We start from the raw sequence: 27,398 nt of genomic DNA, 5'->3' as shown, positions 1-27,398 counted from the left end.
TTATCCCTGTACTGTGACATCACTGTGTGTATTATCCCTGTACTGTGACATCACTGTGTGTATTATCCCTGTACTGTGACATCACTGTGTGTATTATCTCTGTACTGTGACATCACTGTGTGTATTATCCCTGTACTGTGACATCACTGTGTGTATTATCCCTGTACTGTGACATCACTGTGTGTATTATCCTGTACTGTGACATCACTGTGTGTATTATCCCTATACTGTGACATCACTGTGTGTATTATCTCTGTACTGTGACATCACTGTGTGTATTATCCTGTACTGTGACATCACTGTGTGTATTATCCCTGTACTGTGACATCACTGTGTGTATTATCCCTTAGTGATTCCTTTTTTTAAGCCTAAATCATCAATATTTCTAGCTTGGAAAACCCCTTTAGCAGCAAAGCCAGAAAGTGCTCCCCTCCTGATCCTGTGGGAATGGTTATACTGACATCTAATGTCTAAATGTTAAAATTGCAATCCTAGTGATAATTTTGCATTGGGTTCACACTTTGATCATTGTGACCACATCAGAAGCCAAACCCTAATACATTACAAAGTGCAAATTATAAATTAGGTGATTTACTTGTAATTTTACTTGGATTAATTCAAAACATAAAGCAAAAGTTTATATGACTGATCTTAGAGCAGAAATGCAAAATTTGTGCCTAAATATTTGAAGATTTTACGTAAAATAAAGGGTTTTTTTTTTCTCTTTTGCTCTGTAGGATGACTCCCCCCTGCATTCTCGTAGTGTCCACCAGAGGGCAGTGCTCTGCAGTCCCGTCTCTTGGCGGTGCTTGTACCATAGAGTGCTGAGCTCCCGGCTGGGGACGGAAGTGATCGCTGTGTTACAGGCCACACGTGGATACAGCGTGCAATCATGGGGAAGACGGGGAAACTCCGCTCCGGTACCGCAGGCAAACTAAAGCGCTGGAAGAAAGGACACAGCAGCGACTCCAACCCAGAAGCCAAACGGCACCGGGAAGCAGCCAGAAGCCGGTTCTTCAGCACTCCCTCCGGTGAGAATGGTAGCAAGTTGTTAGGCACAGACATTAGTCTGGAGGGGGAGCCCCTGAAGTTGGTGACCACTTTTATCAGCTTCATTTGGGGTTCTTAAAGGGATTTTCTAGTTTGATGTAAATAAAGCTTTATGGGGTGTTTTTCATAGTTATCAGGATCACTGCTTGCTGTTATGTGTAAACTGTATTTTATTGAAAATTTTACAACAAAATAAAAGGAACGAACATGCAAAACCACAAGGTATAGCAATAACGCAAAATGAGGACCAACCATGGGCAGGTCTAATAGCACAAAAACAACCACGCAACGCCCAAAATGGGCCAAAAAAGACAAACATGCACCATGAGCATACAACACCAAACCACACAGAAGGCGCTACCACAGGCACAACACGGCCCCAAGGGCAGGACCAACAAAACACACAACCAAAGAGGGACAAAACACCACAACACTGCTTGCTGTTAGTGAATGGAAGCGCATTTTATTTACATGCAGAGGATGAGAAACTTCTACTGTCCGCACTGATGGCTCTGATTCTTAAAGGGGGTGTCCTTGGTCTATTTGCTAGACCGGGGTAGGTAAACTCCAGCTGTTGTAAAACTACAATTCCCAGCATGCATACTGGTTCTGCTGTTGGAACTCCCATGGAAGTGAATGGAGCATGCTGGGAGTTGTAGTTTCACAGCAGCTGGAGTGCTGAAAGTTGCTGACCCCTGCTATATATATAGGGTTCTTATGATCAGGACCCCTTTTGTAGCAGCCGTTGATTTGTTTCTCCTGTCCCCAGGCCGTCACTATTGGTTTTTATGCAGGTCCTGTGCTGTTTGTATTAGAAGATCGCAGCAGCCAATCACAGGCCTCAGCAGTCGCCTCTTCACAAACAGCTCATCACAGTAGTCACATGCTATTTGTGAGGAGGTCACTGCTGAGGCCTGTGATTGGGGGAGAGGGGGTAAAGTTTGTTTTCTAGCAGCAGTTTTAAATAATAATAATAAAAAAAAATGTCTCGGAGCACCTCTGTAATGTGTGCCAGACTGGATGACTATTTTATGTGTATGGGGGTCTCTTTGTACTCTTACTGATGTACGATGTTGCGGAGAGAAACTTTAGGTATATTGAATTTCACTGCCTAATCCTTTCTGGTTTTGGGAAATTGTATAGCAGCGGCTTATTCCCCTGGTCAGTAATTGTTGATAAAAGTACTGATCCATTTATAAGGGTGCATTCACACTGAGTATACGCTGACTGATTCTGAACATTAAAACACGTTCAGAATCAACGTGTACAAAGCAGATCCCATTCATTACTATGGGAGCCGGCATACGTGCGCTCCCCATTGAAATGAATGGGCTGCTTTTTTCCCCTATTGGTTTCAATGTGATACGCGCGTATGCCGGCTACCATGGAAATGAATGGGATCTGCTTTGTACACGTTGATTCTGTATACTCAGTGTGAATGCACCCTTATAGTTGTAAGTTTTGTGGCTGTGTGTCCGAGCCGTAGAACTGCATAATATGGTGGGGGTCCTATACCTGTACTTGTTTGCAGCTGGGTCCATTAATTTCATTTCATTGTATTGATCTGTGAAAACCACAGATGACACAGATCCCAACTGATCCGTGTGTCATCTGTGCTGTGTTTACTGATCTGTACACTGTACTGAATATGGTGGAGGACTCCTACTAGTCCTGACAATGGCTGGACCAGTTATTCTTAGGACAGTTGGGGGGTTGGACCCTCCATCACTACAAGATGGGGAAACCCTTCTATGTCTAGGGTTATTGCAGAGACGTGGTGCACGGCCTTTCTTGTACCAAAGATTTGATACTTTGCTCTTTCCGTGCCTGGTTTCCAAGTTTTAAGAAAGTGTGTAGAGAAGTGATCAGGGTGCGGATGCCTCGGCCTGTCAAATTTGCTATCGTTTGCTTCAGAAAAGTGCTGTAAGTTATGCTGAAACCTACGTCAGATCTTGGCTCATGAGAGACTTTGCCAGCAGGGGAATGGATCAGGTCTTCATTGATTCCCTTCTTTGTCTTCTCCATTTTCAAGTTCTTCTTTTGCTGTCAGTGAATGCGACCGCTCTTATTCTGTCCTCTGTTTCTCAGTATAGTGTGATTTCCATATTCTGGGCTATAGTGGCTCAGTACATATATGTGGATGTGCCCTAACCCTTTTCTGGTTTCCACCCTCGTCTCAGGTAAAAGTGACCTGACAGTAGACGCTCTAAAGCTCCACAATGATCTCCAGTCCGGGTCATTCTCCATACAGAAGAAGCCTGAAGAAGAGATGGAGGATGACGCAGAAATGGCCGTGACAGAAAAGTCAGGAGCCACCTTTCTGAGTGGCTTGTCCGACTGCACCAATGTTACCTTTGGCAAAGTGCAGAGATTCTGGGAGTCCAACTCAGCGGCTCATAAAGAGGTAGGAAAGTACAAGCGGAGGGCGATGTGTCCCACTATATTTGTTTACTTGACAACGTCTACAGCTCGATGTTTGAGGTCCAATATGTGACAATGTGTAGATCAGTAATTCTTATAGTGTGAGGTTTGTGTGTCCCCACCAGGCATGGGGGGCCCTGGGCAACTTATAACTGAGCATGTGAAGATTAGATTGCTGCTGCTACTATCTGAGGATGCACCTTATTTATTACAAAGTGTGCAGGTTTTGTTGGGACACAGATTGGTGTGGAAAACACCAATCTTGGTAAATCATCCCTTATATTGTTTTGTTAGCGACTATGACTATGTCTTTAGAACGCTGCACAATAACAAAGTCTCCCCCCCCCCTCTGCTCCTGTTCCACTCTCTCTGTGTATGTGCCCTGTGATGGTGACAATGACAAACAATGAATGTACTGTATAGTGGAGATGAAGTCTTATCGCCTAGGATGGTTCTTTACTGTAACTTGTGATTATTATTTTTTTTTAATTTCCCATCTCAGATCTGCGCCGTGCTGGCGGCTGTGACTGAAGTGATCCGATCCCAGGGAGGAAATGAGACAGAAACTGAATACTTTGCAGCCTTGGTGAGTGTTGTCTCCTCCATCTATGAGGTGGCCATGTATAGTGAGCAGATCCACTGCATAATAATTGAGTGTATGTTGTAATATAAGTAGCTCTAATAGGTGTCTGATCTGCTGTGTTTTTGCTTATAGATGACAACCTTGGAAGCAGTTGACTCCTCCGAGTCTCTGGCTGCTGTTGCCTATCTGCTTAATCTGGTTATGAAGAGGTCAGTGGGTTCATCCTTAAATCTGTGTGATATTCTAATGTATTGTACCTCATGGTGGTTCTGTGGTTTTACCATATGTTATCTATCAGGGTTCCGGGTCCGGTGCTGATTAAGAGGTTTTCTGACACATCTAAAGCATTCATGGATATCCTGGCATCACAGGCCAAGATTGGCAGCGTCTCTGCTGCTAGATGGGTAAGTGGTATCTTTACTGCTGCAGATCTATTACATGTTACTTATGGATTTATATCGTTCACTCTGTGTATTTCAATGGGTGACATCCTCAACTAAAGTCTGGCCAGACCCGCAGCAGGATTGATATGGTGCAGATCAACTAAAAAAAATCAGTTTACAGTGAGCTCCCCCCCCCCTAGTTCTGCTGTAGGTAGCTGCTGTGATTGGAGATGACTCCTATAAACCTGATCCATTTCTTGCTTGCAGGTAATCTCTTGCCTGGCAGTTTTATTACGCAAGCAGGACCTCTCTGTGTGGAATTATCCCTCCACCCTGCAGGTGTACCACGGCTTACTGAGCTTCACTGTCCATGCCAAACCAAAAGTAAGTCATTAGAAAGGTTTCGGAATATTTTGCGATGCCAGAAAGGAGGGTCAGAAATTTACAAAGTTTTTTCTTTCCTTGATTTCTTAGATCCGCAAGGCTGCTCAGCTTGGTGTATGCTCCATCTTAAAAGGCAGTGAGTTCATGTTCTCCGATTCACCCCCCGCTTACCACCCAGCTGCACAATCCACAGCTAAATTTTGCATTCAGGAAATTGAGAAGTCTGGAGGTAAGTCATATGGAGAATAAGGGTTTAGGATCCGTTCCTCAGGCAGTAATGCATCATAGTATCTGTACAGCTGCGGCTTGTCTTAGTGTCTGTGCAGATGATGCTGCCGAGGACATTTTAAAAATCGTATATGAAAGTAGCAGAAGTGTGCATGAGATATAAAGGGTTGTCGTCTAAGCCTTTCATGAGTGATATAGGAAAACCTGCGTCTCTGCCACTTTGATGTGGTTGGGAGTTTTCTGCAGTGTCTATGTAACTCGTATTTACTTCTGTGGGAATTACAGACACAATACAGTAAGGTCCTTTCCCTCCTGCTGCGCATTGGTTGCAATCAGGTGAATGGCGTAACTGGTGGTGGACGGTGCTCCTATTCACTTCACTAGGAGCGCTAGAGATAGCAGTGTGGTTTTCTTTGGCTGTCGGCATTGCTTCCATTGAAGTGAACAGGATCGCTGTCTGTCACCAGTCACGTCATTCACCTGATTGCAGCCAATGCGCAGCAGAAGGCAAAGGACCCCCAGATCTTAGTATAAGTGGGGTTGCAGCCGTCCATCCCTCACTGATTGGGTATTTGCACTCTGTCCTACAGATAGAACATCCTGGTGGTCGGGTCAATTACAATTTGTTCTGATAAAGTTACTAACTTACTTACATTGATCTTGTTGTTTTCTACAGGCAGCAAAGAAGCCACCACCACCCTGCACATGCTAACGCTGCTGAAGGATGTTCTGCCATGTTTCCCAATCAGTTTGGTAAAGTCTTGTTGTGAGACCTTGTTGAAAGTCATGACCCTGAGTCACACGGTGAGTTTCTATATACACACGTCTTAACACAAGGCTGCTTAGCTTTACTTTTAATATGTAATTTGCTTGAGCACAAACAAAATAGAAGTTATTTACTGCTAATGCCTCTCTTATTCCTCCTGGAAATGTATGACTAGTTTGAAAACTAGAGTTACTCTTCTCCTTTGTAAGATTTTACTTTGATGGTTTCTCCACTGTGCAGTATATTCCGTGTTCACTGTATTTATTAAGAGTTTCAGTACCAGGCAATCCTCCCATGTATATGAGCTGCTGCTCATGTGTAAACAATAAGGGGAGCGTGCAAGTTCCATAAGTGAAGGAGGTGGATTTTGAAGTTACTTAAGCAATGGATTTCCTGTGAACTGTCCATATTTATGTGATTGCGGGGTTATATGAGTTTTAAGCTGTACTTTTCTATCCCGCAGCTGATCACAGCCTGTGCAATGCAAGCCTTTCATGCCCTCTTCAACGCCAAGCCAAGTGCCCAAGCGCTGTCTGCAGAGCTCAATGCCCAGATCATCACTGTAAGTACAAATCCATATTCTCATGAAGTCTCACATATTACGTGCAGTTACAGTACATCCTGATGATAATGTTTTTTACTACTTTTTTGTTTGTCCAGGCTCTGTATGACTATCTTCCCAATGAGAACGACTTGCAGCCCTTGCTGGCATGGTTGGCTGTCATGGAACAAGCTCACATAAATTTGTCCCGGTACGAAACCTTTATCTATTATACCATTTGAAAGGAAGACGTAAAAATGTTTCCTGTGTTATTCCTGTGCATGTACTGCAGTTTGATATATCACCACTAGATGGCAGATACATATCACTCAGGCCATATGTTGCTGATTCAGTTGGGTTTGCAGTGGGACCACGTACTTCACATTCACCGGGAAGCGGACATGTCACAGTGGCAGATAACAGAAAATAGTTTGTATTCATGCACAATATTAGGTAGAATTAGGCCCGTGTTATGTTCTTCTACTACAGGAGCATTAGGGAACAGATTTAATGGTGGATGACTGCAGGACCCGACTACACAGGGTTATTTTTAGTCTGTTCTCGAGGCAGCATATACGTCTGCATAGGAGCTGTAGACGTAATATGAGAGGAAATGTTGAATCAAGCAGAGAGGCTTCATTCTGAGATGTATTGAACAATTTACAACATTTTTGCAGATGGTCGCCACCTTTATGTCATGCCAGCCATGGTGATGTCTCACTTTGCAGTGATCTGTTATTTCTCTTTTGTAGATTGCAGGGTGACTTGTGTCTCGGTCACCTTCCTCGCCTTTTCACTACGTCCATGAATTGCCTCCTGTCCCCACATGCGAAGGTTGTGTCAGCGGCTGCTCATATGTTGAAGGTATGTGCGAGATGTATCTCTAGGTTGTCACTTCTAGTGGATTATTCTGTCTTTTACCCAAAGTAGACCTTAAACTGTTCACTATTTACTGTTGATATTAAAGGAACAATCCAAGCAAAGCTGATTCTTTGTGTCATACCTGGCGCAGGGCCTGAGGAGCAGGATGGAGCATGACATGGGGTGAACCTGTTTGTCATGTGGTGTCTTCTCAGTCCCTGTACCAGGCCACGTGTAACACAGTGAAGCAGTTTGTGCTCAGACTGTTCCCGTAACCTTCTGCGTTCTCTTGTTACAATTTCTCTTACGTGTTTGCCTTTCCCCAGTCTCTCCTTACAGAATGTGTTGCTCCCCATGTTGCAGAGATTGGCCCGGTCTCTTCCTCTCCTGTTGCCGGACCTGCTGGTCACATCTCTAAGATGTTCAAGTAAGTCCTGGCCTCTTGTTGGTTAATTTATATTAGACTGTAATTTGTTCACTTTGCTTTCATTGGGGTTATAGAAGTTAAAGATGTATACCCATACATGGTACATTGCTAGGATATGTCATCACTTATATAATCACTGGAGTCCATCCTCTCCCTGCTCACCCGATCCTGAGAATTGCGAGGTTGCAGAACTGAATTGGCGTAGTACTGCGGTCCCTTTACTAAGCACTAGACTGATACAGTGGCCTTTTTATTCTCCGGGTCAGTGGTGGTCCTGGGGACACGTTATCAATAGGCTGATTGTCTTTTTAGCCTTATAATGCTCCTTTGGCACTACCTGAGGGTCCACCTTAGACTTAACTAGGTGCAGAAAAGTGTAGGGCACATTTAAAGGGATTGTCTGGGATCATAAAATTAAATGTAGGCAGCGAGGGAAAAATAGAATAAAAAAAATTGACATATACCTGCTGTTGACTGGACAGCTGCAGGCCATCACCGCTGTCATCTCAGAACAGTGATTGGCGCGGTCCTGTCTGCGTGACGTCATTGCTGTGGCATGAAATGAAGGAGAGGATGCTGAGAAATATGAATGCTTATGTTTTCTGGCTCTCCGTTATGACAGGCCGTTTAAGACATTTTACCTCAATTACAATGAATGGCGATTTAGACTAAGCCTCTTTTCAAGTCACCTAGGTATTGGGCGAACCCCGCAAAATTCAGAAACATTGGTTTCATTTGGACTGAACTTGTCCAAACTGGAACTGCTGTTATACTGTGGAGTGTCTTCAGACCCTGGAGTATGATTAGTGGAGGCCCCTGGAGGTGATAGAACGTCTGTCCTGGGCTCCAGCGTTAGTTCTGACCCTCTTCAGGCGTCTTTGCATCACAACACCATGTGCTTGGGCCTCAGCAATCCCTGACAGCATTCAGGATGTCAGGACAAAGCAGCAGCGTCAGAGCCCAAGAGAGTTTAGTAACACTGCTTGTTATGTCTTCTCTCCTCCATTGGCCTCTGCTAAGTCTACTGTAAGGTATGAAGAGACCCCCCACAGTGTAATAGTAGTTCAGGTTCAGACGTTAGAGGGTCCGAATGAAACTGCAGGGTAAAGGATCACAAATGATGTAAAAATTGGCGTGCAAACGATCGTGTTGTCTTTCTTTTAATTGTCCAGCCCAACTCTCCCTGCTGCCTGCAATTTATTATCCGGGACAACCCCTTTAAGCAATGTTTTTTGGGCTAGTGTTGGGATAACCTACATCTTGATAGAGTTGTGCTTGGAGTATGCAGTAGCCAGGCATGCGTTATAGTTGTCCCTGATGTGGACTATCTTTCTATCTCGACTATTACCTGATGGGCTTTTTGGCTAATTTGTCCCGTTTTAATAGTTTAAATAAATTTGCTTTAATACTTGGGTAGACTCAATGTGAATGTTCTGTATGCTTCATTTCTTATAACACACGCCTCAGCTGCTACTGAACCTCTTTTTGAAAAGAAAGCATGAACTTCAGTCACTAGTTCAATAACCTGAACCTCCAATTCTTCTAAAATGAAGATCTGCAGTATATGTTATACTCATCCTAATGTCAGCAACAGCCCCCCAAGTGCCAACATATATCACCCCTCCCTAGTTGCCACCAAAGCACTTTCATTGTCAGTGAGAATTTCCCCTGCGTGTCCTTCTATATTCCCGAATATAAAGTACAAGCCATGTACCTGGAGTTATGGGGTTTATTACTATTCATATGATATGTCTGTATCTTTCAGGTCTGTAGAAGAAGGCCTGTCCTACAGATTTCATGCATCCTGGGCTTCTGTCCTTCAGGTCCTACAGACCTTTTTTGAGGTTGCTGGGAAGTTTTTCCACCCAGTCATGAAGAAGGTAATCTATGTCATGACATGATGATGGCACTATTCTGACGTGGCCTCACCTCTGTGTTCTCTGAACATCTGACCATTATCATTGCAGTGTTTGCAGACTCTCGCTGACCTGCGGATATCTTCTCATTTCCCTTATACCGGAGAGCTGGATCGCGTGGTGGGAGAAGCTGTGGCGAGCATGGGCCCCGAGGTGGTCCTGAAGGCCATCCCCCTGCAGATTGATGGCACAGAGTAAGGATCATCCTATAGACTGGACTGTTCTCTCCAGGGGTGAAGTGATATTTATGGGCGTTTGTTCTTCTTCCAGAGAGATCTCTGACTTCCCACGCAGCTGGCTGGTTCCTGTGATCCGAGACTACGTGAAGAACACAGAGCTGGATTTCTTCACAAGATACTTCCTGCCCCTGGCTGAAAAGCTGAAGAAGCGAGGTGCGTCCTAATGTCTTGTCTTAGTCTTTATGTGATGTTTCAGTTAACCTTCATATTCAGGTTCTGCATGCTGCCAGTGAATGGGAACTTGTCATAGCCATAAGCTGAATATCCGTACAGGACTGATGTCATACTTATTAGGGTTATGTCCTTGTCAGCCAAACAGTCTGATCTCTAGACTGATACTTATTACCTGCACTGATACATTGTAGCAAACTATCAGATCAGGAGATACATTAGTGCTAATGTTGTAACGCATAGAGGATTGTCCTCATTAGATACAATTGTAGATATGTGGGAATGTTTTGTTGGTTCTTGACTCAGCGATTCTGCAGTGTAAAATGTTTCAGAATCCCTGTGGACAGTGAGCAGCCTTTATGTTATGTGTGACCTTTTATTAACCCTCCTACAATGCGCATCTGCTGGGACCCCCACCCATTACAAGAACATAGTTCTAGCCCTGTGTATGAAGGGAATGACCGGTAGAAGTTGTGCAGTGCACTACATTCATTTCTATGGGACTGTCCGACTCCGTATAGAACTTTGTAATCTCTGCTACTATAATCATCCGTGTCTCCGAATCAGAAGTAATCAGAAGCCCCCATAGATATGATTGTGTCATGGAAGGCACATGGATGATGTTCTGCGTGTCATCCGAGGTCATTCCGCTGAAGAATTGGTCCTTCATCTTGGTTGTGTGCATGGGGCCTTAACTTCAGTCAATGACTTATATCTGTATGGGACATTTTTTTGAGTATAAAATTCCAAATTGTAGACTCTCTGCACCAAGTCGTGTAACTGTTTCTAATATATCTGCCCTATTTCCTTAATTCTAGCCAATGAATTCGCTGAGGCCGGGAGAAATCTGGAAGCCAAGATCTATGAGACGCTACAGTGGCAGGTTAGTCTATAAGTCTAAGCCTAGATATTGCGCTATAGCACTGTATATACTCCCTGACATTACCAGGACAATGGCTAGATCTCACTGTCATGTATTTTCCAGATCTGGACAATGTTACCAGGTTTCTGCACCGGACCCACAGATGTCGCTGCCTGCTTTAAGAACATTGCAAAGACGTTGGGTATGATGATCATGGATCGGCCGGACCTCCGTCTCACCGTCTGTCAGGCTCTGCGCACCTTAATTAACAAAGGCTGTGAAGCAGGTACCGGACATTGATGGCACAGTGCCATGTGGTGTTATCTGTGACCGAACATGACTACGGTGGTGCTGTGGCCCCCTCACGCTTTTTACCTTGCACACTGGTGCTCAGCAACATTTACATAAATGCTGCACCTCCATGCAGGAAAACCTTAGAACAAGATGCAATGCTATGTTGGTACAGTGGCTCCTCCATTCTCAGGATTGGGTGTGTATATATATATATATATATATATATATATATATATATACACACACACCCCATATATATGGCATATATCCTAGCTATATGCCCTCTCAGTAACCAGTAGTGTGCTATGAGGCTGATCCAGGCCCTCCTCCCCTTTCTGTCAGTCTAGGTCACCCTTGAGACTCTTGTTCCTTATTAAATTTATTCCTTAATACCACGTCAATATCCAATGTATAATGCCGATATCTCATACATATGTGATTGTAAGGAAGGCTTTGTGTCCAGATCCTCGCACGTCATCACCTTCCTCGCCTCGTGAAAACTTTATGCGGTTGACGTACATTTCCTGAGCTGCCATTGTTAACATTATCTCTTCACATTCACATGACACCAATGGGAGAAAATTACAGTTTTAGCCCTGTCAATGTGGATATGGCTTATTCCATATTGTCACTTACCAGTGTGATGTGGAGCGTGGCCCTATATGCTGAAACCTCCTCCTCCTCCTAGGGATTAAGCCTCATGCACAACACAATGACAAACCCTTGCTGGAGTTAATATACATTTTTATTTATGCACAGAGGCCGATAAAGCTGAAGTGAGCCGACTAGCCAAGAATTACCTTCCTATACTGTTCAATGTATACCTTAAAGTGCCTGAACCAGGAGAGGGCGCTGCACACAAGCTTTCTGTCTTGGAAACCATCCGTGCTTACCTGAGTGTGACAGACCAGCAGGTGAGAGGTTAATATGTCCAGGTCCAGTCTTTGCTTTATATGTCCCCTATCCTGCAGGTTGCATTAGGGACATTTTGCTTGTAATTGTTTCTACTATAAATCTCTTATTATTTAAACATTTTTGTGTTACAGCTGGTCTGCGATTTATTATCAAAAGCCAGCGCAAAAGTGTCAGAGAAGACGGAGAGTGAAAAGTAAGTGATCGGTGTTATGGAGATTTTATTTAATGTTCTTTTTTCTAGAAGTGAACACACCGCAGCCTATTAACAGTATATACGGCAGAGCTTGGATGTTGTTGAATTCTGGATTCTTTTGCATGTTTGATTTTTTGCATATAATGGAATCCCATACACAAAGACTAAAGAACTGAATAAGGGTCGGTTCACACTAGCTTATGTGTTCCGTCCGAAAGGAGTCTGTGAGAAACACACCCCCCCCCCCCCCCCCCCGGACGGAATACAAGCGCAACTGCAAGCACTGTGCAGTTAGAGTGCACGGACACCATAGACTATAATGGGGTCTGTGCGCTTGCCGTGCACTGCCCGCACTAATCAATCAAGCACACGGACCCCGTTATAGTCTATGGGGTCCGTGCGCTCTAACTGCACAGTTGCGTTTGTATTCCGTCCAGGGGGGAGGGGGGGGTCCTCCTGCAGACTCCTTCTGGACGGAACACATAAGCTAGTGTAAATTGGGCATAAGTCACATCACACACTGAACCTGAGCCCTCACTACTTTGTGTGACCCCACGACCAGGGGATGACAATCTCTGCTGGTCATAAGATGTAACAAAGCTGCATCCTCATGCCGTATCAAACTGGTGATCCTTAGTGTCCTGGGTGTTGGACCGCACCGATCTTGAATTTTTAATGGAGGTCTTCAACCTTTTAAGCATAGAAAAGTTGTGTTGAGGGCTGTCATTCATGCAGCACCTTTTAATTTTATTTATTATGTGTTAAAACCAAAACTTTCTGACAATGAACTGTGGGATAGATTTACTAAGGAAAATCCACTCCGATTGTGCCGGTGAACCTGAGTGTTAGATCCGGCACACCTTACTACAATGTGAGTCACTGCCATACACTTTGGTGTAATTCCAGTAAGTAGTAAGTAAATCTGCTGCGGTGTTTGAGCTTTTCTTAGTAACCCTTATATTATGTTCATTGAAGTGAGATGATCGCCGTGTGCTGACTGCTCCAGATCCAGGCATTGCTGTGTCAATACTCACTGTGGCTTTCTTTGATTTTGCAGACTGCTCGTGCTGGATCTTATCACAGCGATGGCGCCGTATGCCGATGAACCATCGATGACCAGGGTTTACCAGACCATTCTGCCATTGCTTGAGGTCAGTGCGACGTCCTTATCTACTAGAGGTTCTCCGGTTTTATAGTCATTTGAGGAAACGTCTGCACCATGTTTTATATAGGAGTCTTTTTTTACATTGTGCATTAAGTTGTTTGACATATGTCAGAAAAGTGCACAAAGATTGTGCGGCACAGACTGTAAAACCTATCAATCTGCATCTCCCTTATATACAGAGCTAGCAGCTTTAACCTGAACTTCTGCAACATGATTTTTAATGCACAAGTCAAGAAAAAATACTTTCCAATGACTTTTCATTGGTTTTTGTTGACTTCTGTGATATCACGCTGCAGAAGTTCGGGTTTACTCTGCTACATCTGTATGGACCATTTGTTTTATGCATCACTGATGGAGGGATTATATTCGATACAAATAAGGCAGAGCCTCCTCAAAAAGGGGCAAAATAAGGCACAAGTTTTGCTCAAACCGTTTCATACATAGAGTAGAAATTGCTCCTTTCCAAGTGACAATTCTTACTGATTTGATATCTTTTATTTGTCAGGAGAAAAACCACAGTGTGCAGAAGAAGGCGTACCGGATCCTGGAGGAGATCTGCGGAGGGGAGAGGCCGTCGTGTGTAGACTTTGTCAATAACAACTTGGAGGAGCTGAAGAAATCTCTTCTGGGGTCTCTGAAAAGTGCTTCATCTCCTGCCAAGAGGGTGAGCGAGCCTGGCAGTGGTCCTGGGCTCCATGCACATTGATGCCTAGAATCTAGCAATCCACCTATGTCTGTAGTGTAGGGGTGAATTACAATATACTTAGGGGTTAATGGTGTTTCTACCAAAGTGAAGAATATTGTGAACCCTATGCGAGTGGCTGCGCCCTATACTGTACTGATACCCCCCCCCCCCCCCCCCTCTAGATAATCCATACTAGGTAGGTATATATGACAGATCTTCCCACATGGTGGATAGGACTTCATGTATTCATGCAATCTTTATGGCATCATGCTATGACTCGGTCACACAGTGCTGGTTACTGCTGGAAAATTCCAGAATATTTATAAGACGGCTCACTATGGGGATATTCTAGATACGTCTTCTCCAAGATAATCTTTACCTGTGCAAATGAATTTCTTTGTGTGTTGAGAATTGAAGTTGTCTTATTGTTGGGGTGTTATGGACGAATCTAAGGCTGCGGTTTCAGCAGACTCTCCCTGTTTCGGACACAGGTGACAGGTAATGTTTCACTGTGTGTTCTGGTAACCTGTGCTTTAGAGGTTAGTATGGTATTATTATGGGACTGTTTGGGTGTTTCAGTCAGTGCCATAGACATAGAGGAGAAAAACAAAAAAAACCCAGACCAAACGTAATTATCAAAAATATAAATTTTATTAATCTAAAAATACACAAACATATAAACATAAATAACAATAAATGGAGGAGCTGAAGTGCCCACAAAAAATTAGCAGGTAGGAATGTGGCATATGAGAATGTGCTAAGTCAGCTGGGGTGCCAAACATACCAAAGCAGTAAATATAAAACCCCACATATATAAAAAATAAGAGTGAACAAATAGACATAGAGGAGAGCAGAAGTGTTTGCATGCTCAGCGGTCACTCCATACTCTTCACTATGGCCACTCAATTGGGGAGCTTTGTAACCCTCATTGTATGGATGAGTGACCGTCACAAAAATAGCGCCGTGTCTGGAAATGCTGCTTACCTGGTCTGAAGTGAATAAGGATGCCATACCACACACAGCCAGCAGATAAGTGTGGAGCTGTTGTAGGAATACAGCAATATTTTCTAAGTCTATACAACCCTGTTAGTCTTAAGGGAGTCTACCAGTAACAAAATCCTACATCTGTACATTAGATGCTTTCTTTAATGTATAGCTTTGTTTTTCATGCTATCAGGCCCCCACAGTGAAGCGTCTTCTGTCTCCTTTGCACCCCTAATTCTTATCACAGCTGAGCCTAAGCCCTAGGTCGCAGCGTGTGCTCGGCACCATCTACGTGTCCCTCTCAAGTCTGCTGGTGACTGGGACACGTACTTACCGCAAACCTCATGAGACCTTCTGTTCCTGTATGTTGTATTTTATATTGGGTTTGTGCCCTTTCATAAGCCGAGATGTTTCTGCTCCAGCTGAGCCAGCCTGAAAAGTGTTCATTTACCTAGAATTGGCGTCCTGCAGTCACTGCCGTCATATGTTCGGTTGTTGGGCTTCTATAGAGAGGCGAGTGGATTTGGGCACAGAGTGTAAGTTCTTGCTTGGTACTTATGCCTACAGCGACCGGGATCCTTTTGTTCCAGGAGGTCCGGGGCGGCCATTACTTGAGCTGTTACAATTAGGGACATTTAGGTTTGGTATGTTGGTGCAGGCTGCAATTATTAGTGAATCATCTCCGTAGCGCCGGCCCTGTATACTGGGCACAATGTTATTAATGGCGAGCGCTTGGCAGGGAATAATAACTTCTTCTTTACCCTTTGTTGGCAGCCGCGTCTGAAGTGTCTGATACATATCGTCAAGCAGCTCACGGCGGACCATGAAGAATTCATGACGTCCATTATCCCGGAGGTAAGTGTCCCTATGCTTTCATGTATATAGGTGTCGTCGCTCATTATACAGACAGTGCACAGACTGGAGCCTCCGGGGTCGTCCACATCACAAGACCTTTTATGATGGGTTTTTTTTATATACTGAGGGAAAGTTCTGACTTCAAAGAAATCTTTCTATAACATCTGCTCCCTTTATTGGTAGGATTTGGTTTGCACCTTAACCCCTTCCCGTCCTGCGTTGTACTATTGGACATAGTTATCACTTAGTGTCCTACTAGTTTGGTGCAGTTCTGTGTCCTATTCCTGCTACAATTCTTCTAGGTACAAGCTGCAGATGGAAAAGGCTCCGACTCCAGCAGCTTAACCCCTTAGATGCAATCTGGCATCTGGGTGGGTAGAGGGAGTGAGCGCCCCCATTTAATTATCATTTACTTCCTTCTGAACGAACATTAACTCTGAAATCTCTGCTGGACTGCAGCTCACAGAGATATCAGATTACATGGTCCATGGGGAGAGGAATGGGAAGGAAGTGAGCAGGAGAGACATAGACAGAGATTGCAGCAGCTAATAGGAAGTTTCTATCTCACCCCAAGTGCTTTATTCACATGGGTGTAGGTCAGTAATTCTCTCTCTAATGGTCTGTAAGCTTCTGCTGATGCTTCTGATGTGGAGCAGATTCTCTTCTACTTTTGTGTGCAGTGCATGGCGGACCCAGGGCAGCTAGACCCCAATGACCACTTCTAAGACAACTGAGAATTATAGACAGAGATGGCAGAGGGGAAAACTGATAAAAATGCAAAATAGAAGTCATGTAGTGACCAGACATAGTGATATTCCTCATGTACACAGACTGCGCTACTGATTTATTCAAAGTCTGTTGTAAGGTTACTTGTGCTTTTAAATTGACCTTATGGTTATAGTTTTATGAAAATGTAATTTATAATATATATTTTTTTTATTTATAAGGTGATGATTTGTACCAAAGAAGTGTCTGTGGGTGCCAGGAAAAATGCGTATACTCTGCTGGCAGAGATAGGCCATGCCTTCCTGCGATTCGTCAGTGATCCAAAAGGTAAATCATATGAGCATGTATGTATGTATTTGTAATATATACACCCATAAGTTATTCCCTACACTACATATACTCGTCAGGTTTCCCTGATACTATAGCTATTACTATATCTATTCAGGAGTCTATACCTTGCATTTTTCTGTTAGCAGATGGTGGATATTACTATGTAAGTGGAACTTTAAGAACTGCACCTAATGTCAGTCTGCTGCGGCTAAAGCCAGCAGATTACTGTGTATGAAATTGGGCAGTGACAGGAGGAGGAGGCCTTGCTGATATGTGGTTGTTAGTCTGACTAAATCCAACGTCTTTATTTCCCTCTTGCAGAAGCCATGGACCGGTACCTGACGGTTGTCTATGCTGGACTGACCGGTTCTGTCACTATGATCACCTGCACAGTCCTCACATTGACCAGACTCATATTTGAGTTTAAAGGTAGGTGCCGTACATTAAACCTAAGACCCTCCATCTTGATTCATATTTGATGAGTGACTGAATTGTTGTCTCTTTCCCTATAACAGCTCACATGGGGTTGGAAGTGATCGAGCAGCTGCTGCAGAACGTCTGTCTCTTGTTAAGCTCTAGAACAAGGGAGGTGGTGAAGGCGGCTCTGGGCTTCTTCAAAGTCATCATATTCATCACGGACCTGAAAGTTCTCACCTCGCATCTGCAGATGATGGTAAGTCACGTTCGCTTGTAATCATTGTTGAGCTGTTTTCTTGGATTGCTTAAAGTGGTTGTCTGGGGATTGGTGACCTGGATCTGGGAGTTCAGGTCACGTCACCACCCTGGGTCATGTAATCCAAAGTGGTGTTCAGCCGGCTGGATTGCCAGATCAGAGGTAGTTACCCGTGCCATGGGGCTGGCTGACTATAGTACAGTGGAGCTAAGGCAGTACAAGTCCCATCCATTCTTATATTCTTCTGGCCATACCTATCTCTGCCACTAGAGGGAGCTAGGCAAGCTAAGCCCCACCCATCTTTAGGTGCACTCATTTTGTCCTAACTTTAAAAAAAAAAAAAAGGGAAAGGACAAGGAAGGTGAATGGAGCCCGATTTCTGTATCCAATTCCTACGAGATGGTTCTGAGGAGCTAATAGGACTATACTATAATGCATTGCAGTTTTCAGTGTTCCTTTAAGGAGCCCTCAGTGAGGAGAATGTTTTATCTCATGTCCTGGACTTGCCATTTTATTGAGGTGTCTCCTTTAAATGTCTTTTTCAGCCTAGTAAGTGCAGCTGTCAGGGAAAAGTCACCTGCACTGCAGAAAATGTCTGTCCCCGGGCTTCAGTAATAACATGGACGTTCCCTGGAGTTCGTATATTATTTCACTAGCAGTATATCATACATCTACCCGCACCCCCCCAATTGCACAATGACAAGTGTCTCTGAAAGTCTGCGGACCCCTCAGGGCACCAAAAGACAAACCCCTGAAATCCACAAAATATCCAGTAACGTGTGTGATCTAATAGAGAGTACCGTATTTTGCGGACTATAAGGCGCATTACCCATGAGCGCCTTATAGTCCTGCCTAGGTCCATATATAAGGCGCACCGGACTACAAGGCGCAGCGCTGTCCGGTGCGCCTTATATGATTGAAAGCGGCAGCCGGCAGACTTTGCCGGCGGCCGCTTAACCCCCCGCGTGCCAGCTGCTTCTATTCATTTCAATGGCACGCTTCCATTGAAATGAATGGAAGCGCTCGGCACACGAGGAGTTAAAGGGATTCTACCTTTAAAAGAACTTCCTTCTTGATCACGTCGGAATAGCCTTAAAAGACTATTCGTCTCTTACCTTTTTACCATAGCCAGCGCCGCCTTCTTCCGCAGCTCCGTCTCTGTCTTCTTTGGGCCTCATGGATGACGCATGCGCAGTCGGCTCTAACAGGCTCTCGCAGCCAGAGCCGACTGCGCATGCGTCATCCATGAGGCCCAAAGAAGACGACACGGAAGGCGCGAACACAGCTCAGGGAGAAGGCGGTGCTGGCTATGGGAAAGGTAAGAGACGAATAGCCTTTTTAAGGCTATTCCGACGTGGTTAGGGGGAAGAAGTTCTTTTAATGGTAGAATCTAGAGTTGAGCGAGTACTGTTCGGATCGGCTGATCCGAACAGTACTCACTCATCTCTAGTAGAATCCCTTTAAGCAGCGGCCGCCGGCAAAGTCTGCATGCCGCTTCCATACATTACAATGAGAGCGCGCTATTCAAATAGTTAGAGATGAACGAATACTATTTGAATAGCGCGCTCCCATTGCAATGTATGGAAGCGGCATGGAGACTTTGCCGGCGGCCGCCGCTTAACTCCTCGCGTGCCGCCGCTTCAAGCCTTATATAAGGCGCACCGGACTATAAGGCGCACTTTCGATTTCTGAGGAAATCGAAGTATTTTATGTGCGCCTTATAGTCGGGAAAATACGGTATATCTGTGTCACTGAGTAAGAGCAGGACGTGACAAGATTGTACTTCCTATATATACCCTAGAGGCAGAGTATACAGCTGCTATGGGGTCTCAGGTTATGCCAATTTCCCTTGCAGTGGCCACCATAGAGTTGTGGGCATTGCAAGGACTGAGGTAGTCTGAGAGCAGCGGCCATTCCTGACCTATGATGATGGGGTGTTGTGACGTGAACCAGCGAGAAATCTTATGTCATTATTGCTGTGGGGCCCTCTGTGTTTTATCTGGTCGGAGTCCTGATGAACTTTCTACTATTGGACCATCGTCAGAAATGTATTTGATATTCTGGAGGTTTATTCTATAAGTTGTTATTCTGGCCTTGTGTTCTGCAATGTTCTCCCTGATTTACCATTGTGGCTGCTCCAAGTAAATCCTATTTCTTTTCATCTGTAGATGGAGGCCATCGGAAATATCAACCAGGACATGAGGCGACATTTCCGTGTGAAACTGAAGAACATCTTCACGAAGTTCATGCGCAAATTTGGGTAAGAGGTTAGGAGGAGGCAAATGTGTACAGTGAGAGGAAGCTCAAAGGGGCTGTACCACAGATAAAACTTACCCCTGTACACAGGATGGGTAATATGTCTGATTGGCAGGGTCTGACTATGGACAACCTTGGTATGAAAGGGGCTGTGGTTATGCTTGCACATTGCTACCCCATTCTAAGACTCTGTATTTGGCTTTAGCAGTCACTTACATGTACAGCTGCCTTAATGTTCTTGAACCCTTTATGGCGATGACTTATCCCTTATCCTGTTTCTTACAATCCCGTTAATGTTGATAGCACAGACTGTGACGCCCCCTGTTGTCTGCTCAGAACCTACAATATGCAGATCACTAATGTACACGTATGGGTCACCTTTATCCTATGGCCTACTGACACATCATATGCACATGCTGTAGTTCTTGTTTCCTGTAATAAACTTGTTCTGTACTTCCAGCTTTGACTTGGTGAAGGAAATGCTCCCGACGGATTATCACAAGGTTCTGGTCAACATCCGAAAGGCTGAAGCTAAAAACAAGAAGCGAAAAGCACTAAAACAGGCGGCATCAGAGGGAGATGAAGATGAAGAGGGCACCAAGCGCAAGGGAGATGAGTAAGTAACAGCTATTCCTTCTGAATCCTCTATTTGCATGCATACCTGGCTTGGTTAAATATGTATGAGGTTCTAATGGTGAGAGAAGACAAAGCTGTTGTCAGGTGTGTCTGCTGGTGGCCAAAAAGTTTGGGTCACATAGTTCTTTCAAAGGGTATGTGTTACGTTTATGCAGATTTTTTTCATAACACTTTTTTTTTTATAGTATTTGGAACTTCCCTTTTGTGTTATGGAATTGGAAGATCCCTGTGTAGGGTTTTTCAGGCTGAATAATTGATGACCTTAATTCCTAATAGAAAAATGAAGGTCCGACCTACCAGAAATATAATAACAAAATGAATCTGCAAAGAATATTAAGGCTACAATGTTTAGATTACTTTAGGTGCTTTACTGTACATTTTTAGATTTTTTTTACTTAACCTGTAAGCTGTATCTTACCTGCTGTGAATCTTTAATCTTTAGCATAGAGGAGATCTTGGCAGATTCAGATGAGGAGGATGAAGAAGAGGATAAGAAGCAAACAAAGAAGCAGAAGAAGCAAGTCAAGCAGATGAGCCAGGCCTGGCTAAAGGAGGGAGAAGGAGACGAGCCGCTGAATTTCCTTGATCCAAATGCTGCTCAGCGCGTATTAGGTGAGTAGTTACCTGCCGGGAGGAAACCACACGCACACACACACACACACACACACACACACACACACACACACGCATACACATACATATTCAGGTTATGACTACATTCTGCATTTGTGTACGTTCTGTAAATACCCTGCAATATTTATTATTAACATTATACGATATAATTATTATTAATAATAAATTCAATATAAAAACAATCACAAATGGTCAAATTATTTATTGTTGTATTTTTATTTTTTATTCCTTTTATTTAAAAAAAAATTACAATAAAGAAATATTAACGTAAATAAATAATAGAGAAAGCCATACACATTGCGGGGCCTGTGCAGGAGCTCAGTGTGATAGCATCGGTCTCATTACCATTTAGTAAGACACGTCCATGTGCAGAATTATTACGTTCTATTGTTCCTGATGCGAGGGCTTTTGTGTTTCATCTCTTGTGTCACAGCTACAAAACCGGGTCTGAAGAGCACGAAGAAGAGCCACGACTTCAAAATCACTGCAGATGGCAAACTTATTATCAAGGATGATGAAGAGGAAGAGAAGTCAAAAGGTAAAGGTGCGAGTGTTACCCGGATACATGGTGCAGAGACAGTTATTATACCGAGTACATGTGATTGTAATGAGATGTCTAAGGTGCAGATCATCTGTATGTTAATGTGTCTGGAGGACTCCAGAGCAGGAATCCCATTAAAGAGTGTTACAATCTCATTCTTCCCTTGGCTCAAATGGCAAAAAAAATTCCATGATATAATAGATTGTACCAGGGAACCTCCAGGTGATGCAAAGCATCAAGATCCATATTCATCAATAGAAACACACTAATTAAAGGGGGATTCCAAGATTGGAAATATAAAGTTGGTCTGGGTCTGACTCTTGACAAGGGGCCTGCTTCAGTTTATTACATTGATCTGTATATTTTGTTGTGGTGCAGGGTATGGTAGCTTTTCTTATTAAAGAGTGTTGACTTATACAGGACAATACCCTGCCCCGCCATGTCTACAACAGACCGTTGTGAACAATAGAAGAGGTTACAGCAGGTGACTTGGCACCACAACCCTAACTGATGTGATATTAACAGCTTATCCCAATAGTAGGCCATAAATGTTGTGATGCTGGCAAACCCCTCTAAATGCACATATATGGAGCCAGCGCTGTAAATGTTTATGTATCTCTTCGTACAGATTACACTGACACTTGAGTGCCGCATGCACAGATTTTACCTTCTTAAGTGAAACTACTCAGAGATTTGCTTGATGTTCACACGACTTCCGACAATTTTATTGAGATTTTCTGCCATGTACATTTAGAGCCGATTAGTTGCAGTGACTTCCCGAGTCTCCGGTACCTGTCAGTCAGGTTATGGAGTCATAAGTCATACATAGAGAGTGAATGCATCACATTTACAGAGCTCAGACATGTTGTATGTTAAGCATAAGATGTAGCATTCTGTAGGGGCGTACAGTGTCCCCTAAGAAGGATTTTGCACTGGCTATAATAGCTGGAACCTGCTTTTCAATAAAAACATAGTTGTGGGCAGTGTTTGGGGGAAAGAGTAGGGGTCTCCTCTAATGGGACCTGTAGCTCGTATGCAATGAGTATTTTTTTTAAACCTTGTAACCATTTGTGGCTTTCATCTTGCCTGGCAGGTGTGGATGAAGAGATGGCGGATCTCATGCAAGAAGTTGGAATTCGAACTGTAAGTTTTAGGACTCGGTCTACACATTTTTGGGATAGACTAATGACCCAGTTATTTAACCCAATTACATTACATATATTAAAGTTGGGACACAATTTGTATTTTTCCCACTGATATGGGGCTGTTGGCGTTCACCTCATGGCGTTTCTTTTGCCTTCCTCTGAATCATCTTGGCAGGTTTATAGACTGATAGGAAGGTGTCTGTGCCCACGGCTCACATGCTTATTGGAGCAGAACATTATCCAAATACTATAGGAAAAGGTGTATTGATATATTTCAGTCTATCATAAAATATGGATGTACAGACAATCCCTTTAAAGATGAGGACGGATGTACTTCACTGCTATTCTGTTATATAGGGTGGTGGGCTTCCTGTATAGACATTGGCTAGTGATGGCGTATAGTCCATATTTATTAGGAATACATGCTGACCTAAGTCTTAATGGTGTTCACAGAAAAAAGCCCAAAAGAAGAGATTCCGGGAAGACGATGATGACGACGAGTCTGGGGAGAAGATGTCAAAATATAAAGGTAAATCCCCAGCCTGAAAACCTCTATAGACCTAATACGTCTCACAGCGGAGGATTCTGTCGGGTCTGGACAAGCTTGTAGTATGTGAGCACCACAGACCCCGACTGTCCTGACAGTTTGTTACAATGGATCAGCCTATATACATAATATAGAGATATACATAACTGTACAGATATGGCCATAGCTAATGAGTTGAGGTGTCTTTGTCTCCAGGCTCAGGTTACAAACAATACTTACCCATCATCTTGCTGCTGTTGCAGAACTACAATTCCCAGCATGCACAGTCAGGGCATGTTGGAAGTTGTAGTTTTGTAGTGGCTGGAGACGACCATTGGAGGGAATTTACGATTCTCTATATAGGCTAAAGCCTCTTAATAATTCAGCTTCCCCCAGCAGGAATACAGAACACTAGTCTTGATGTATTCCCCGCACTGTAGACCAAACAGATTGACTGCAGAGATTTTTTTCTATAACTATTGGTGGTAAAGGTTTGCATTTTCACCTGGGAGTTCCATTCAGATCAATGTTGCTTGTCCATTATGGAGAAGATTAGGCGGGTGTCAGGATACATTTAATGTGGGAAATATTGAATTTCATGCTCTGGTGCTCTTTGCATTGATAACAAGTCAGGCGGAAGCCTCGTCCTCTGGAATCTAACATACTTTACATTAGAGATTTACGGTCTAGCAGGTACAGCGAGTGCAATAATAAGCTGAGGATTACATGACATGTACCCGCTCCGCCATGTAATCCTACTCCATTCTAATAAATCCTATGTGGGGTCTTGTTTTCTTTCTCGACAGCTGGGGGCACCGGAATACACAGACCTGTTTCCAAAGATCCTGAGTTTGGAAAGGCTTACAAGTCAAAGGTAACTTTATGTATCAGTTTAACGAGATGGCTGCGCACTCCATTCATATCAGTATGGATGTTGATGGTTGTAACACTTAATTTTTTTTTTCACTTTACAGAAAGGAAAAGGTGACACAAAACAGAAAGGCAAACACGATCCATATGCCTATATACCTCTGAACAAATCCAAGCTCAACCGCAGGTAAGATAAGAGTTACCCCATAATAGGGCAATAACCTTGTTGCTGTATTCCATGCCACATGACATGCACCAGGATACTCGGCCTACACATTGCAATGTTTCCCCATCATGGAGCATGTTCTTAGGTACATGAGGGTGGGGGTACGTGTGCAAGTGTCCTGACTGCTGCATCAGCTGACCCATGACTCTGTTGGGTGGAACATAAACCAAAACGTCCAAATCTTCAAGATCTGTGCCAGTGATCTTGAACCTGTGGCTCTCTGGTTGTATAACTACGCCTGGTAATCTTATGTTGTGGTTGTCAGGGCATGCTAGGTGGTGTAGGTGTACAGTAGATCTCATGTTGTATAACATTACATTACTACATGTGTTAACCCTTCACAATACTACGATGGATTACTGATGGTTTTTCTTCTGCAGGAAAAAGGCGAAGATGCAAGGCCAGTTTAAAGGTCTGGTTAAAGCTGCACAGAGGGGAGCCCTGAGCGGGAAGAAAAAGAAGAATGTCCGGAGAGCGTGAGACCATCCCCCACCCATCATCATCATCACAGCGCTGTATGGACTGTGCACGCCATCTGGTGCCCTGCATATCTAAATTCTGCCCATGGACAGATCGCTTATGGTTGAGGTTGCCAAGGCTAAGGGGTGAACATTCAGGAGCATCAGAGAGACTTATGAGGAGCAACAAGATAAACTTATTTTATTAATTTCAAGACATGAAGCCGTTTTCCTTTGCTCCTTATTTTCAGGAGACTTTGTGGTTATATCAGACTGTCGTTTGTTGTGCTAAATAAATCCTAAATGGACACAATCTATATAGTAACTTATAGGTGTCCTGACTACTCGGGGTCAGTGTGAGATAATCTCGCACTGTTTTATGCAGATATGAACTACAGAATATCTCTTATAGGCAATACTCTATATATACACAACTTTCCTAAGGGAACATTTCCTAATATTGTCTGTACAACTCCTTACACCTGGTGAGTTTCTGCTTTTGGCAAGTACAGATTCTCCGAGCATCTTAAAGGCATCTAGAAGCCGCTGCTGGCAGAGAGGCAGGCGGTCTGAAGCTGCACCATCTTTATCACAGAAGCTCAGGGGGTTTGATAAGTCTATAAACAGACTATGGGGGTGATTTCTTACGATTGGGACACCCGTCTTAATAACTACTCTCAACACAAGCAACAGAAGTGCTGGTGTGAACAGGCTCTAACCCCTTCATTCTGACACACAGTGGGAATTCCCATACTGTAAATGTTCAGCACCAGCCCAGGGCTGTAATTCTGTAGGGTCATCCCACCCCCACTACACACACTTTTTCAAAGGTGACAAGCGGGGTGCAAAAACTTGTTACCTTTTTGATGGCAGAAAACAATTCCCCTTTAGGTCTAAACATCTATTGGTTGGCCTAGTCTGTGCTGGTGTTATCCTTTAAGCCATAACCCCCTTGTTAAGCTATGTGGGGAAAATGAGTCCAAAATTACACCCTACATTTGTGCTGTAAATAAACCCAATTTTGGTGCATTTTTTTTGCCACATTCTGTTCTCTACTGTAGGTATAGTGTAAGGTAAGCTTTGCCTCTATATGGATTATTAAGGCCTAAAAATAAGATGGTATTAAAAGGTAGTAGATATTCACAAGAGGTAAATGGTTCTAACCATTAAACATCATGGGGGACAGATCCGGTGTGACACTTCTCACCCCATACTGCACATCCATGCTCGGTGCTGCCCTCTTATGTAAAGTTGGGAATAACAGCCAGTGTAGTTTTCGGCACTACAGGAAAACTTCAGACATTACACTAAAAAGACGAATATCCGCAGGTCCTCAACAGAGTTTTCACCATGAAATCAAAACGCTACTTTCCAAAACCTGACCACGGCTGAATGTGGTTTTGCAGCTCTGCCTCATTTATTTCAATGGCTGCATTATCAGATACAACCTGTTGAAAGCAGCTATGTTTTTAAACCTGGACAACCCCTATAAGGGGATTTCTGCACAGATATCTACATAAAATCTGGTGACATTCCATGCGATATAAGTAAAATTGTCTCTTCCGCTCTCTGCTGCCACCATTTTTTCTTGGGGCAGACGTACCAGTTTCTAACATCCTATATGACGAACGACCTGTGTATATTGTGTTGAGGTGATGGCTCAATGGATATATGCTCTGACTGTATCTGAAGAGCTCCTCAGGTTGCAGGTTCAATCCCAAGTGTGTTGGTTCCAGGTTTGTTCTCAAATGAAGGCTCCAGGTTGACCTTGGACAGGTCCCTGCATGGTCACCCTGTGTGCAGAGGATGCTGGACAGGTCTGTGGTGGTATTGAAGAGTGTTGGAAATTGTAATTAAAAGATGGAAGGGCCTCTGGCATGTGCCAAAATTTGGCATCTCTATATTCAGCAAGACTACCTGCTGGACCACCTCCTATGGTGTTGCTTCTGGGATCCCCTTTCTTGCAGCGACACTCATCTTCTCATCCGTCTGCTGCACTGGGACTTGAACCGGGATTCGTCTGTAGCTGCACCGGCACCTTTACCTTCGGCTCCACCTCGGCACATGACAGCTCTAGGATCTTATGTGTATTATAACATGCAAAATGACCGTCTGACTTAGTCTGAGAAGGCAGACATATAGTTTCTAACATCATATACGATGAACGAGCAGTATATGCTGTGTTGAGGTGATGGCTCAATGGATATATGCTCTGGCTGTATCTGAAGAGTTCCTCAGGTTGCAGGTTCAATCCCTAGGGTGTTGGTTGCTGAGGATGCTGGACAGGTCAGTGAATGGGAGGGCCCCTTGCATTTATGGTAAAGTGCCAAAATTTGGCACTATATTCTGCAAGACCCCCTGCTGATCCACTGGGCTAATCCTCCTCTTATGGTGTCCTTCTGGGATCCCCCTTCTTGTGGCGACGCTCATCTTCTTCTCCATCCGTCTACTGCAC

The 27,398-nt window shown here is 43.8% G+C and overlaps 1 protein-coding gene across 2 annotated transcripts; it reads left to right on the top strand.

The window, feature by feature from the left end:
• Positions 1–816: 816 nt before the first annotated feature.
• Positions 817–25,245, top strand: RRP12 (ribosomal RNA processing 12 homolog). 2 transcript variants are annotated; one of them, XM_075258528.1, is made up of 34 exons: positions 817–1,031; positions 3,231–3,454; positions 3,974–4,057; positions 4,187–4,263; positions 4,353–4,458; positions 4,705–4,821; positions 4,912–5,050; positions 5,726–5,853; positions 6,279–6,377; positions 6,476–6,567; positions 7,109–7,220; positions 7,544–7,644; positions 9,410–9,524; positions 9,612–9,754; positions 9,831–9,952; positions 10,789–10,853; positions 10,956–11,118; positions 11,886–12,040; positions 12,173–12,234; positions 13,292–13,385; positions 13,905–14,063; positions 15,843–15,923; positions 16,871–16,976; positions 17,301–17,408; positions 17,495–17,652; positions 19,821–19,912; positions 20,369–20,524; positions 20,987–21,156; positions 21,611–21,715; positions 22,812–22,861; positions 23,317–23,392; positions 24,196–24,263; positions 24,364–24,446; positions 24,866–25,245. In XM_075258528.1, the coding sequence occupies exons 1-34, from the start codon at positions 893–895 to the stop codon at positions 24,963–24,965; spliced, it is 3,849 nt and encodes a 1,282-aa protein (XP_075114629.1). In that variant the 5' UTR covers positions 817–892; the 3' UTR covers positions 24,966–25,245. The 2 variants fall into 2 exon arrangements, with proteins under 2 accessions (XP_075114629.1, XP_075114628.1); XM_075258527.1 differs by having other exon boundaries at positions 21,611–21,721.
• Positions 25,246–27,398: the final 2,153 nt, after the last annotated feature.

The sequence above is a fragment of the Leptodactylus fuscus genome, chromosome 10 (assembly GCF_031893055.1).
Source record: "Leptodactylus fuscus isolate aLepFus1 chromosome 10, aLepFus1.hap2, whole genome shotgun sequence".
NCBI classification, from domain to species: domain Eukaryota; kingdom Metazoa; phylum Chordata; class Amphibia; order Anura; family Leptodactylidae; genus Leptodactylus; species Leptodactylus fuscus.
The sequence above is the reverse complement of the archived record's forward strand: the minus strand, read 5'-3'. Positions and strand labels throughout refer to the sequence as shown.

Excerpts from the sequence above, each read along its gene's own strand:
- RRP12 (XM_075258527.1), top strand. The coding sequence starts at position 893 with ATGGGGAAGACGGGGAAACTCCGCTCCGGTACCGCAGGCAAACTAAAG. Across the intron at positions 12,041-12,172 it reads TGAGTGTGACAGACCAGCAG|CTGGTCTGCGATTTATTATC; the intron begins GTGAGAGGTTAA and ends TTTGTGTTACAG. Across the intron at positions 12,235-13,291 it reads GAGAAGACGGAGAGTGAAAA|ACTGCTCGTGCTGGATCTTA; the intron begins GTAAGTGATCGG and ends TTGATTTTGCAG.